General features: G+C 39.3%; 1 protein-coding gene and 2 non-coding genes across 5 annotated transcripts in view; 1 reads left to right on the forward strand and 2 right to left on the reverse strand.

Moving 5' to 3' along the window:
• The window catches only part of LOC146169227 (uncharacterized), a 112,733-nt gene that overhangs the window by 51,071 nt on the left and 49,226 nt on the right, over window positions 1–12,436 (forward strand). For all 3 annotated transcript variants that reach the window (XM_083383276.1, XM_083383277.1, XM_083383278.1), the window contains 17 exons: window positions 242–426; window positions 642–708; window positions 2,672–3,010; window positions 3,620–3,748; window positions 4,271–4,416; window positions 4,935–5,094; window positions 5,598–5,708; window positions 6,219–6,406; window positions 7,010–7,256; window positions 7,921–8,017; window positions 8,500–8,657; window positions 9,140–9,313; window positions 9,880–9,989; window positions 10,473–10,629; window positions 10,930–11,118; window positions 11,537–11,644; window positions 12,068–12,229. In XM_083383276.1, coding sequence (XP_083239402.1) covers window positions 242–426; window positions 642–708; window positions 2,672–3,010; window positions 3,620–3,748; window positions 4,271–4,416; window positions 4,935–5,094; window positions 5,598–5,708; window positions 6,219–6,406; window positions 7,010–7,256; window positions 7,921–8,017; window positions 8,500–8,657; window positions 9,140–9,313; window positions 9,880–9,989; window positions 10,473–10,629; window positions 10,930–11,118; window positions 11,537–11,644; window positions 12,068–12,229 — 2,727 coding nt within the window. The remainder of the gene's footprint in view (window positions 1–241; window positions 427–641; window positions 709–2,671; window positions 3,011–3,619; window positions 3,749–4,270; window positions 4,417–4,934; window positions 5,095–5,597; window positions 5,709–6,218; window positions 6,407–7,009; window positions 7,257–7,920; window positions 8,018–8,499; window positions 8,658–9,139; window positions 9,314–9,879; window positions 9,990–10,472; window positions 10,630–10,929; window positions 11,119–11,536; window positions 11,645–12,067; window positions 12,230–12,436) is intronic.
• Trnaa-ggc (transfer RNA alanine (anticodon GGC)) lies at window positions 1,863–1,937 on the reverse strand. The gene has a single exon. It is a non-coding gene; the product is annotated as a tRNA-Ala (tRNA).
• On the reverse strand, window positions 2,217–2,291 carry Trnaa-ggc (transfer RNA alanine (anticodon GGC)). Its single transcript has one exon. It is a non-coding gene; the product is annotated as a tRNA-Ala (tRNA).

Below are 12,436 nucleotides of genomic sequence, written 5' to 3' on the forward strand. Positions count from 1 at the left end.
TGAAGTTAATTCTTTTTTTTAGGGCGAGTTTTTGTCGCCTTTTTTAAATGAGTTATTGTTAAATGGCAGCATTCATATTTCCAACAAAGCAATTTGATACAGTTTAATTTTTGAAAAATATTTTCATTATCTTTTGCAACGTATTTATACAAACAAAATTTGTTACAGTCTTGCAACCAAATGTTCAGAGTGTGGTCTGTTCGTTTAAGCAAAAATTTCAAAAAAGCTTTTTCTTTCCCAGGTTCCTATTGTAATGGGGGCGAGGCAACAACCACCGACCTGTGTGACGTCGGATATTATTGCCCGGAAGGTCAAAATACAAGCTCCCCAAGTGGATTTGAATGCCCCGCCGGCAGTTCATGTATTCGCGGCAGCCCAGTGCCGAAACCTTGCGAAAGTGGATTTTATCAATCACTAAGCACACAGGTAAAAACTGACTTTGTGTCTCTAATTTTTCGCTTACTTTGTGTCTCTAATTAGGCATTAACCATAAATCACCTTGGTAAAAATGCTTTTTCTGCGTTGAAATTTTGTTAAATTAGGCATTAACCTAAACGTCGTTAATCCGTGTCCAATTAGTGATAAACAGTATAGCGTTAAGTGTAAACCGTTGATTTGTTTAACATATGTTTCGTTCGTAGGGTTTCTGCGAACCATGTCCATCTGGATATTACTGCGAGGCCATCAACGAGACTGGAATCATTGTTGGTAAGATATGAAACTAATACAAGCAGACTTGCTAGATGCAACTGCAAAAAAATCCTTCTACTTGTGGAGCATAACGGTTGCAGGTTGTAGTAAGACGTAATTACAATATCAAAGCCCACACAGAAGTAGGTATCATTTTGCAGTATCTGTATATTATATATATACTTTGAATCAGTGCCTTCGCACTATGTTGAAACTGAACAAAGATATATTCGAAACGTTTAAAATGATACCACCCTTCTGTATGGGCTTTTATATTCTTACTACGTCCTTCTACTTGTGATTATGATATCTTTATCACTCTATAAAAACTTCGTATAGTGACTAGGTAGGGCATTAAGGTTTTCTCTTAATCAAGCACCATTTTTAATAGCTTTGTTTGCTTTACTGTGGGACATAATTTATTAATTGTGTGTGTTTGTTTCGTATCTGTGCTTACATTTTTTTGATTATTCGGTTGAATGTATGTTGTCATTGTATTGTACTGTTTCTAAACCCATACTGGTCGTGAGCCGAGATTGGGTCGCCGTTTGATGTATTGGGGTCGCCAACTGCAGTACTTTTCACGGTAAAACTAATTGAGATCTAGGTTATGGGCAAGAATACCCCAATACTTAAAACAAATGCCAAATGATAAGGAATAGCTGGCTCATAATTATTAAATGTGCCATATTTATGTAACTTCCTGTGTTTTGTTGGCCAAACTGTTGGGTGAAGATAATTAGGCCGCCAACGCTCCGCTGTTATGCATATACGCTTAGCGTTCCTGTCGCTACGAACAAAGGTTAAGAAGCACTATTTTGATCCCTAGTTCTTTAACTTTAAGCAGTAAGAAACCAACGCGTGCGATCCTATACCATTTTCATTGCGATCTTATCACTTTTCTGATAATATTAGTATTTTTTTTATTTTTTAACAATGTTTGAGCCAAACCACATTAAGGAGTGTTTATTTGATTTTAAATTCCACTTCTTTACGTCAATCCGGAGCGCGATCGTCTATGCACAACAAAGCGTACGACTGTTTTTTATGTTTTCTTTTTGTTTTTTTAACAATTAAAAAAAGACACAATAATTAAGGACACCGAAAAGCCATTGCAGACTCACCGAATCTGTCGATCAATGATGCAAGCAGAGCAGACTAGAAAAACAACTAGCCTGCAGTGAGGTTCGAACTCACGACCTCCGGTCAAGCCGGGACCGTCGCTCTACCAACTGAGCTATGCAGGCTCAGAAGGGAACGAGTCGAGAAACAACCATACGCCAATGCTTGCTCAATCTGTTAGTACAAGCAACTTCATAATGAAGGGGATCGCCAGTATCATATCATAATACAATGAAACATATGTACACACATATATGTGTGCTTACAACTGAGATCTAGCCCTTCTGAAGCTGCTTTTTGACCAACGATAACGGCTTACGTATTATTAGTACACCGAAAAGCCATTGCAGACTCACCGAATCTGTCGATCAATGATGCAAGCAGAGCAGACTAGAAAAACAACTAGCCTGCAGTGAGGTTCGAACTCACGACCTCCGGTCAAGCCGGGACCGTCGCTCTACCAACTGAGCTATGCAGGCTCAGAAGGGAACGAGTCGAGAAACAACCATACGCCAATGCTTGCTCAATCTGTTAGTACAAGCAACTTCATAATGAAGGGGATCGCCAGTATCATATCATAATACAATGAAACATATGTACACACATATATGTGTGCTTACAACTGAGATCTAGCCCTTCTGAAGCTGCATTAAGGAGGGCTTAATTTAATTTTAAAGTCCAAGTTTTTGTTTTAATCCGGTGTAGCAAAGCGTGTTGAATGTTTTTACAATTTTCAACAAATTAAAAAAAACACATTAAAAAGGGTTTAATTTAATTTTAAATTCCAAGTTTTTGTGTCAATCCAGTGTGCAATGGACTCTTCTCAACAAAGCGTCTCGACCGGTATTTTTTTCTACAGGGGTGGTAACGCCAACCGAGTGCCCGCAAGGCTTCTTCTGCCCTAACCAGACCAGATACAGGAGTGAGTTCGGGTGTCGGCGCGGCATGTACGGCACACGAACCAAGTTCGCCAACGAATCTCAGTGCACGCCTTGTGACGGTGGCAAGTTCTGTAACACGAGCGGACTCTCGGAACCGTCTGGCGACTGCTTTGCCGGATACTACTGTTTGGAATACGCAGTTAGCCCGACGCCAGAGAACGGCACCACCGGTGGCCCCTGCCCCGCTGGGTCTTACTGCCTTGCCGGAGACCCTGTTATCCACGACTGCCCGCCGGGGACATACAATCCTACGCCTCGTAAGTAATTGTGGGTGCTTTGTTTGCTACGATTGACAATATTGCGGAAAAGTACACTTCGTCTCACAATGATTAACTGAATTTATGAGATTTAGCTGATAAATCGATTATAGCCATTACCCAACCTTATATTTAGTTTTAAACTTAATTTGTGATTTAACGAATCAAAAAAGTATCGCGAAATAACGTTACGAAGACCCAAAGTTTGGTAACTTCGGTAAATAACAACATTGGAAATTTGACCGACCGAAGTCATTTAGAAGAAAATGTGAACTCAAAGTTATTATTTGATGATACCACAATGTTTAGCAACTATTTATTAAAATTTGGGCGCATCATGTCAAAAATGTGTTCACATTTTATAAGTGTGTGTAGGTTTGCAGCTTTTAATTTTTTCGAGTTGATAATTCGCGTCATTCGAGTCCGGAGTACTCATGTGATGTTTAGAAAAATGGTATACTAAGCATTTTCATGCACAATAAATAATAATACTTATACATAATCAAAGTTTGACCGAAAATAGTATTAAGGCGCAGGCGTGGCTTCTCTTCCAGCGCTTAATTCTATAAGCAACATTCAATTTACAATGTGTACCTTTTATCCGTTAAGGCGGCGAATCAGCGGCAGCATGTCTCACGTGTCCTGGCGGAGAGTTTTGTGACGCACCTGGACTTTGGCAAACTTCTGGCAACTGTACGGCAGGCTACTACTGTCCTAACGGATCCGTGTCGGACACAGGTTTGTCGTTGCACTGTGTTTACGACATTTCAACTTGATGTGTTTAACTAATAGTTTGTTTGGTTTATTTAGACGCGATGTGCAACAAACGGCTTGAAAACTCATGTTTTTGTTAATGTTAAATACATTTAAATATGTGGGCATTTTGTGCCACATTGCACGTAGGGTAAATATTATTGCTTGGTTCGGCGCTCTTAAACGGTGGTAATTCACAAGTTAAGAGAGAAGTGTGCGTCCAATTTACAGTCTTGCCTCACATTCCGGTGACAACTTGCTTCCACAGAATGTTATATTTCGGTCTATTCAGAAGCAATCTGACGCTTAAAATAATTATACGGTGGGAACAATGGTCAATAAAACTTTTTCATCAAAACAAAGTAATGCTTGTGGTGCGCCATAGATACGCGCGTTAGTTATTTTACTTTTCTAGGAATTTTTACGTAAAAACGTACATATGACATATACCAAGTGTGAGTTGTCAGTTTTACGTTATTCTAACCACCCAACGACTCCGTTCTACAGAAATTGGTTGCCCTGAGGGTTACCACTGTCCGGGTGGGTCGTCCGACCCCCTGCCTTGTCTCGGCGGTTCTTACACAAACGCCGCCTTCATGGAATCGTGCACCCTCTGCCTCGCGGGAAGCTTCTGCAATGGAACAAATACAGAGGTGGGAGTTATTTCAAGGAAAACATGTTTTTCTATTAACGTTGGGGGACCCCCATCGTTGGGTTATCACTGGTGATCGTCCTTATCGCCGTTAAAATAATTGAAAAAAAATTGTAAGATTTAAGCGATATTGCGTTATAGCGTAAGAATTTTTTTCGATTTTGTTTTTCCTGCGATAAATAACACAAAATCAACCATCTGATTTCGGTGTAAGTATTATTAAATTTACTCCTACCAATTTGTATGCTGGGGATTCACCCCTGTCCTAAATTATACACGTAAACTTCCAGTCGGTCGAAATGCTGAATAGTCAATCTACGACGAAACGATATAATGATGCTTGTATCATTGATTGACAGATTTGGTGAGTCTGAAATGGCTTTCGGTGTACTATTGATACTTAAGCCGTAATCGTTGGTCAAAAAGCAGCTTCAGAAAGTATATATCTGAGTCGTTAACGCACGTATGTGTGTGCATCTTTCATTTAATAACCCGGTTAACTTTTATATTTCTCCGCAGACCTGCCCAACGGGATACTACTGCGAAGCGGGTCGGGAAAGCCCCGTGGCGTGTCCGCGCGGCACCTACAACGACCAGTTGGGAATAACGAGCCTACAGGAATGCAAGCCGTGCGACCCCGGCTTCTATTGCCAGGACGAACACGCGTCCAACACCACAGGTGTGAAAGCGTGCTTATTAAACAACACGAATGTACGGGAAAAAAAGATATTTGGTCGCCAGTTTGATAGATGTATAACAACAAGCGTTCACAAAACTAGCGTTGAAAAATTGTGTATGCTTTTAGACAAATACTTCAGGGCCATGTAAATACAAATATTAATATACATGTTGAATTGACAAACGGTTTGGTTGTATAGTTTATACCTTCAGTGACCAAGGGTAGTTCAGGCATCAGACTGTATTTTTCATTATTCTTTTAACATTTTGCTTTTTTGCTTTAAAAATTCCATATACTGTGTACGATTGTGTAGATTGACAATTTAATTCTAATTGTTGTCTATGTTTTAAAATATTCACAAATATTCCTTAGAAGCTAGCAACTGCAACTAATATTCTCCTACATACGACTACAGTACAAGGTTTAAAATTTTGTGCAGAAAAACACTTGTTTGACGGAAATCACTTTTTTAGTTTGTGAAATATGCTTTCTATATTCGTCAGGACTTTGCGATCCTGGCTACTACTGTCGCAACGCATCGGAAACCCAACAACCACCGCTGGGTGCCGCTGGAGACGCGGGTCCATGTCCATCTGGTCACCACTGTGGCTTGGGTGAGTCGTGTTACTCACTTGGGTTCAATTAAAAACTATTGACTATTAGTGTGTCATATTAGACTTGCAAAACCCTTTCTAAATTTTCCGTTTTTAAGGTAACATAATTGTGACATTTTGCCGCGATCTAAAACTGATTACCGTTAGAAGTATGTTTTTCGGAAAGCTTTTTTTCCATCACTAAAACAAAAATTACAGTTTGTTTGGTTAACGCTACATAAAATTACATCTAAATCGTGTAATGTCGTTGAAAGGTCATGGGTTTAAATTTAGTTTGCCGGCGGTCGTTTTCCATTCATTTTTCTAAAACATTAACCAATGTGTTTCTATGTGTAAAGTAAAAAATATGAAAATCAAAAAAGAAAGGTAATAAGCTTTATAAAACTTGTTAACAAAAAAGGCGAGTCGCCTAGTTAAGTCGTTACATAGATCGTTATTCTCGAAAATCGTTATTTTAAGTCAACCTATCTATCGATAATACCCCGAATTTAAACTAACCGACTTATCCAGGCACCGGCGAGCCGAACGAATGCCCGCCCGGAACTTTCAACAGCCAGGAGAAGGCGACGGGCGCCGAGTTCTGCGAGAACTGCACTTCTGGATCTTACTGCAACAGCAGCGGATTGAGCGAACCGACAGGTCCCTGTAGCGAAGGCTATTACTGTGTTGGTGGCGAGACGATGGCCAGCCCTTCGCTTGTAAGTTTTCACTTGGTTTATTTTTAGTTGGTCACGTACCGTGTGGTTGATTGGATGTTTTACAGACATCTAATCACGTAAATTCTTTGGAATTCGCCGAATATTTAGTTGTATTTAAAACAGAGCTTTGACAGAACGCTGGATTCATTCATTTCTAGCTAAACCTATATGACATTAATATCCTATCTATACATAGCAATATAATTAGAATTTGCCTTCAAATAACAGAATCTGTCTGAATCCAAATGGTCAAAAAACAAACGATTCTAGTTGCGCATCCATCATAAAGATTATACCAAGTACAAACTTAGTAAACCGAAAATCAATTGGTTTGGATATTAAAATATTTTATACCATAGTTTAATCTTTTTACATTTCAATATTAAAATATTTATTGTGCCTTTACGAAGTACACTTGTAGACTACGCTCAAGAAGGTCTCCATATATATCGGAAAAAACAATGCATGCCTTTTTGGACGTTTTAAAGATATTGTTGCTAATGTACAATGCAGTCGATGCGTAAAATCCATCGCATTGCGAATGACACACAAGCAACAAAACTTTCTCCGCTTTAGCAAATCCTTTATTTTTGCCAACTCTAGGTGACATCAACTGGGGGTCCTTGTCCCGCCGGCTCATTCTGCCCACAGAACGCCAGTCTGGCCACCCCCTGTCCAGGCGGTACGTACGCCCCGTATGACGCGATGCCAGCTTGCTTGACCTGTCCACCCGGTCACTACTGCCCAATCGGGGCGGTCAACTCCACCATCTGTTCCGTGGGTCATTTCTGCGAAGAGGGTTCGGAGATGGAGCAGCCTTGTTCGAACGGGACCTTCAACAATCAAACCGGTAAGTCGAGGGCTTTTACAACTTTATATGTAGTGTTTTGCAAAAGTGAATATTACTCTAAACAAAATTGTGTTTATCTCGCACAAAGGGGGCCAAACCACGACTGAACGACGAACTTAAGCGGCTCTTATGTTTAGATTGTATTTCATTTCTTCGTGCTTTGCGCCAAACTTGGTAAACTTTCCAATACCCTTTTGGAAAGTAGCCCGTTTTATTAACCTGGATTTTTTTTGTAACTTGAACTTTGTTCGACACCGGTACTCCTCTGTGAGGAAAAGTGACATCTGATGTGGAACTGTGCTACAAAATGTCCTAATAATACATTTTTTCACTTCATAATTAACAATATTATTATCATAATTTTTTTTGGCAAATTCGTAGTATGCAATTGCTTAAGAGGTAAATCTACCCGCTTGAATCAAATGTCTCAAAACATAGTTCCTGACTACTTATTTATACGTTTTCATTTGAAAGTAATTCCCATCCAACAAAAACACCAGCTCGCCCCTTCCAGTCGTAAAGTGTTTACTGTTTAGCTATGACACAATTGACACATACAACGATAAATAGATAGTTTATGATTGTCACTCCAAAAAAAGTACGTCCTGTTTCTTAAGCATTATACGTTTAGAAAGATACAATATGGTGTGTTTTTACGTTTCAGGTTCAAACAGCTCAGATGCATGCCAGTATTGCACTGCCGGGTTTTACTGCCCAGAGCGCGGAATGAAGGAGCCAAGAGGCGAATGCGCTGAGGGATGGTAAGAATCAACGTTTTTTTATAATTGCAAGCCAATACGTCCTAGATTTTCTATATAGTTGTGAGAAATTAATTGTTAGATAACTCAGAACTATAAGGTTTTAACTCACTTAAGATTAGTGAGTTAACATCTCTCTACAGTTTGAAATGTCAGTGTTGTACACAAGTTGTTTTGTTAAGATCTGTTTTTAACCGATGCTGTCGGCGAACCTTAATTATGTAATTGAATACAGTTGTCTTATATAGTGCCACGCCACCTGATTACCCTATTTAGAATTAGACAATATTACCATTTACAAAAAATCAATAAAATCTTGGGAAAAAACAGGGCTATACTAAAAAGTACAAAAACTAGCATAGGAATATTTGCAATTCTTATTCTTCGATATTGCGTTTATCTAGGTTAGGTACGTTGAAAACCAAAATGTTAAAATTGCTAAACCCGTCTTAGCGAAATCTTAACGAAACCTTTGCTATTTGAAGGTTCTGCAGAGGAGGCTCTTGGATGGAGAAACCGTCTTTCGTCGGCTTCAACGACTCCACATCCTGCTCGTGTCCAGCCGGGGACGAGGTTGGTGGAAGATGCCAGCCAGGACAATACTGTCCCAGAGGTTCTGCAGGTCCCATTGAATGCGACGGAGGTACGGTTCTGAAACTTTTTTTTTCCGTTAAAAATAAATACAAAGATATTTGAAACGTTTAAAATTCTATCTACTTCATTATGGGCTTTGATCTTCTTACTTCGTCTTTTGTTCTGTGCTTTGTACACTCCGGCAGTATTTACACCACTTCCTGTGTTCATAACAAGGACCTCTTGCTAAATGATGGACGTTTGTTAAAATATTGTTTTTTGTTTATTGATTTAGGTCTTTTTAAAGCTATATAAGAGTATCATCATTAAAAATCGTACGTGAAAGGGGCCCAACGTCGGAGTTTTGTGGGTACGAAAATATACTTAACTGATATAATATACAGAACACACTGTAGCTTTGTTATAGTATAAAACCAGGCCAACTCATTTAAAAAACAATAGATGGTACATGGCGAGCCCCGGTGCTCACAAAAGCCGTTGCGCATTTGTTTTCACGATTAGAAGCCTTGAAAAAAGAATCTTTCAATTTAGGTTTCTTCTGCCAAGTTCCGGAGCTGGCCAACGTGTCAGCCAAGTGCGACCCGGGCCACTTCTGTCAGCTTGGAAGTCCGGAGCCTAATCCAATTGGCAAGTCGTACGGCGGAGTGTGTCCGGCAGGCAGCTACTGCCCGGAGGGAAGTCAAACGCCCACCAAATGCCCCAACGGTATGTTTGTTTGCTTTCCTTATTTGTCGTCCTCTTTGTTTTAATGCCGTAGCGATGTCGCGTTCATTTTCGCTTTCATCATGTGTGTTCCGCATTTATTTTCCTGTTCTCGGTAACTGGTTCTACCTAGTAGGCCTAATAGCTCAGTCGGTAAAAGCAGCGGTCGCGGTAACCAATGGTTAGGAGTTCGACTTTTGCGCAAACTCATTTGTTGTGACCGATTGCTTACTGGGTGTTTTTACTGAATTCCGTAATACTGTGTGAAGCAACATTACTAACATTAGTTTGTATACCTGGTCAAGCAGTGGCGAGGTATTTTACTACTGTGACTGTAACAATGTAACATGGTGATAATAGCGGACAATGCACTAAAGTGATACGGATTTACAAATTTGTATTCGTTTGTTAGCATAAGAAACTGATACCTTTGTTTGTGTAGTTTTGTCGCCATTTTTAGAAATTAGTCTAAATTGAACAGAAATAGCATTTTAGGATTTTGTACTGTTATTTTGATAAACTACTTTTAGTTTTCAAACAATTTCGAAATTGTTTTATTTTGTGTGTAGGTACATTCTCCGGAAACACAAGTAATACCAAAGAGAGCGACTGCGAAAAATGCACAGAAGGCTGGTACTGCCCCACTCCCGGCTTAACCACACCACCTAGTCTTTGCAATGTAAGTTTGCGCCGTTAAATTGTTGCCCGGCATTTTCAATGTTTTCGTAGTTTTGTAACGCTTTGTTATGTTAATTACTGCAATTATTTGTTATACTGTATTCGATCATTAAGGTGATTTATGCAATCTATTGTATCTATATGGCCAAAGTTTTTGCCTTTCGACGAAAATATCGATTTTACGTCATATATTTTGGGTAAATATGGTATATTATGCGGTGTTATATACCTCGTCTTAATTTGTAGACAAAATTGGAGATAATCGTTTAAGAAACATCGTATGGGATTGTAGCATTTGTATAAATTCGACCTGCACTATTTTTGAATAATAATAATATTCTTTTATCATTTTTATTACCACCAAGTTTTAGTTCACCGTTTGTTTCAGATTATTAATTAGTTGCATTCACATCACAGAAAACCTGTAAAACTTACCACAGCTGTGCTTTGTATTAATTGCTGCAACCTGTATTCCCCTCTTTAGCCTGGTTGCTATTGCGCAACGGGATCGAGCGAAGCCTGTCCGGCCATTTGTCGAAAAGGCAGTCAGTGTCCCGAGGGCAGTCCCACTGAAGTGCCTTGTCCTTCTGGAACATTCCAGGCTGAACCTCAAAAAAATAATTGCACAATATGCCCAGCAGGTACGTTCGTTAAGTTAAGTCGTACTTTATTTTTACGGTATTTGGTATATGTTTTATAAGATTGTTGCTGTTTTGGTGTGCTAAACTACGCTTTTTAATATGATCATATGACGTTTGTCTTGGCAATGACATTTATTACGAATCTTCTTTTTCTCTATAACCATATTACAAGTGCCCAGAAAGACTGGTTTAATTATTCGAGCAATTTTTCTGTTACTAAAAGCGCGAAAAAAAAAGTTTTATATAGTTTAAACTAAGTTGTCTATTAGTGTGTTCTTAACAAAAACCTTTTGCATGCAGGTTCTTACTGTGACCAGTTGGACGGAATATCGGATGGTTATCAGGGCGTCGTAACCCCGCTGCCGTGTCCTCCTGGATTCTTCTGCCCAGTCGAAACTAAGTCGGCTACCGAGCACCCCTGTCCGCCTGGAAAGTACAGCAATTCTCCCGGTTTAGTTGCAGAGGAGTTTTGCGATTCCTGCGACGCAGGTAATTCGTTTAATTGATAAAATTAAATTTTCGTTAAATAGATAACAGAAAATACTTTGGGGCCTTGATCAAACAAAAATCACCTGGTAATTTGAAGCAGTATTAATTTTTGAAAAGAGAAACGTAGGTTGTTGGTCTATACGTAGAAGAGTGGTAGTATATTTCCTATAGTTACATTGTACACTTACACGAAGTTTTCTGTTTGGTCTGAATATGCTTAACTTCAAATGATTTCAGTAAAGAAATAGGCCTACAATGATTTTTGCAGTGGCGCTTTTATTGGTTTCAAAGGTTGTAAATTATGCGTATTTATAATATGAGTAGTTTAGATTTACTGTTTTATATATGTGTTTTCGCCCAACGATCACATCAACCAAAGTTGATCTGTACATAGAGTGGCAATTGTTTTTATTTTCAGGTTTCTATTGCGACAGTTTTAACCAAACCGCCCCGACTAGCACCTGTATGACCGGGTATTACTGTCCAAGCGGGTCTACAAACGCCACCGCCGTCATTTGCCCACCAGGTTTGCATAATGTTGCAATGCTATACGACTTACTACAAAATAGATAGGCCGATTAAGTTTATAACATTTTTGTTTCAATCCAATTAATCTGAAAAGTTAAAAACATTATTTAAAGTTAAAGATGAAAATTATAGCATTATTTGGGCACAACTGGTTTGTTAATGTTTTTGTCGACCTTCGCTGCTAGAATTCTCTATTGACTAGAATGGTAAAATGGACATTTTTAAACTTAGGTTAAGGTTTACGGTGTGCTATTTTTTGTTTTAACTTAGGTGTTTGCGAGGGAGCGCTAAACACTCCCAGACTCTCAAATACTCGTTGGTTTTAAACTGCGTTTATAGCAGACGCTATTATTGTTGCCCACGCGACTTGCAACTTCGTGAAGTTTCTTCTTTTTAAACACGCTCTTCTTGCTTCTTTAAGGATCGTATTGCTCGCCAAGCTTTGCCGAACCTCAGGCGTGTCCAGTCGGTACGTACAATCCTATGAGCGGGCGCGGTAACGAGTCGGAATGCAAAGGCTGCGATCCCGGATCGTATTGCGACACCGCCAACCTAACAGAGCCCAGAGGAGTCTGTTCGGCAGGTGGGCATCGTTGTTTTGTTAAAGAGCTGACTTATCCAAATGCGACTGTTTCGTTAAACATATAGTTAGAAGTTCGTTTTTTGTTTTAATACCTGATATTTCGGCCCAATATTACTGCTGTACGATCCGATACCAAATTACGTCGTTACTGATTAACAAAGTTTTTTTAACTTCCGAACACAATGTTTTCTATGACCAGTTTAACGC

The sequence above is a fragment of the Ascidiella aspersa genome, chromosome 1 (assembly GCF_963924565.1).
Source record: "Ascidiella aspersa chromosome 1, kaAscAspe10.2, whole genome shotgun sequence".
In the NCBI taxonomy this organism is placed as follows: Eukaryota; Metazoa; Chordata; class Ascidiacea; order Phlebobranchia; family Ascidiidae; genus Ascidiella; species Ascidiella aspersa.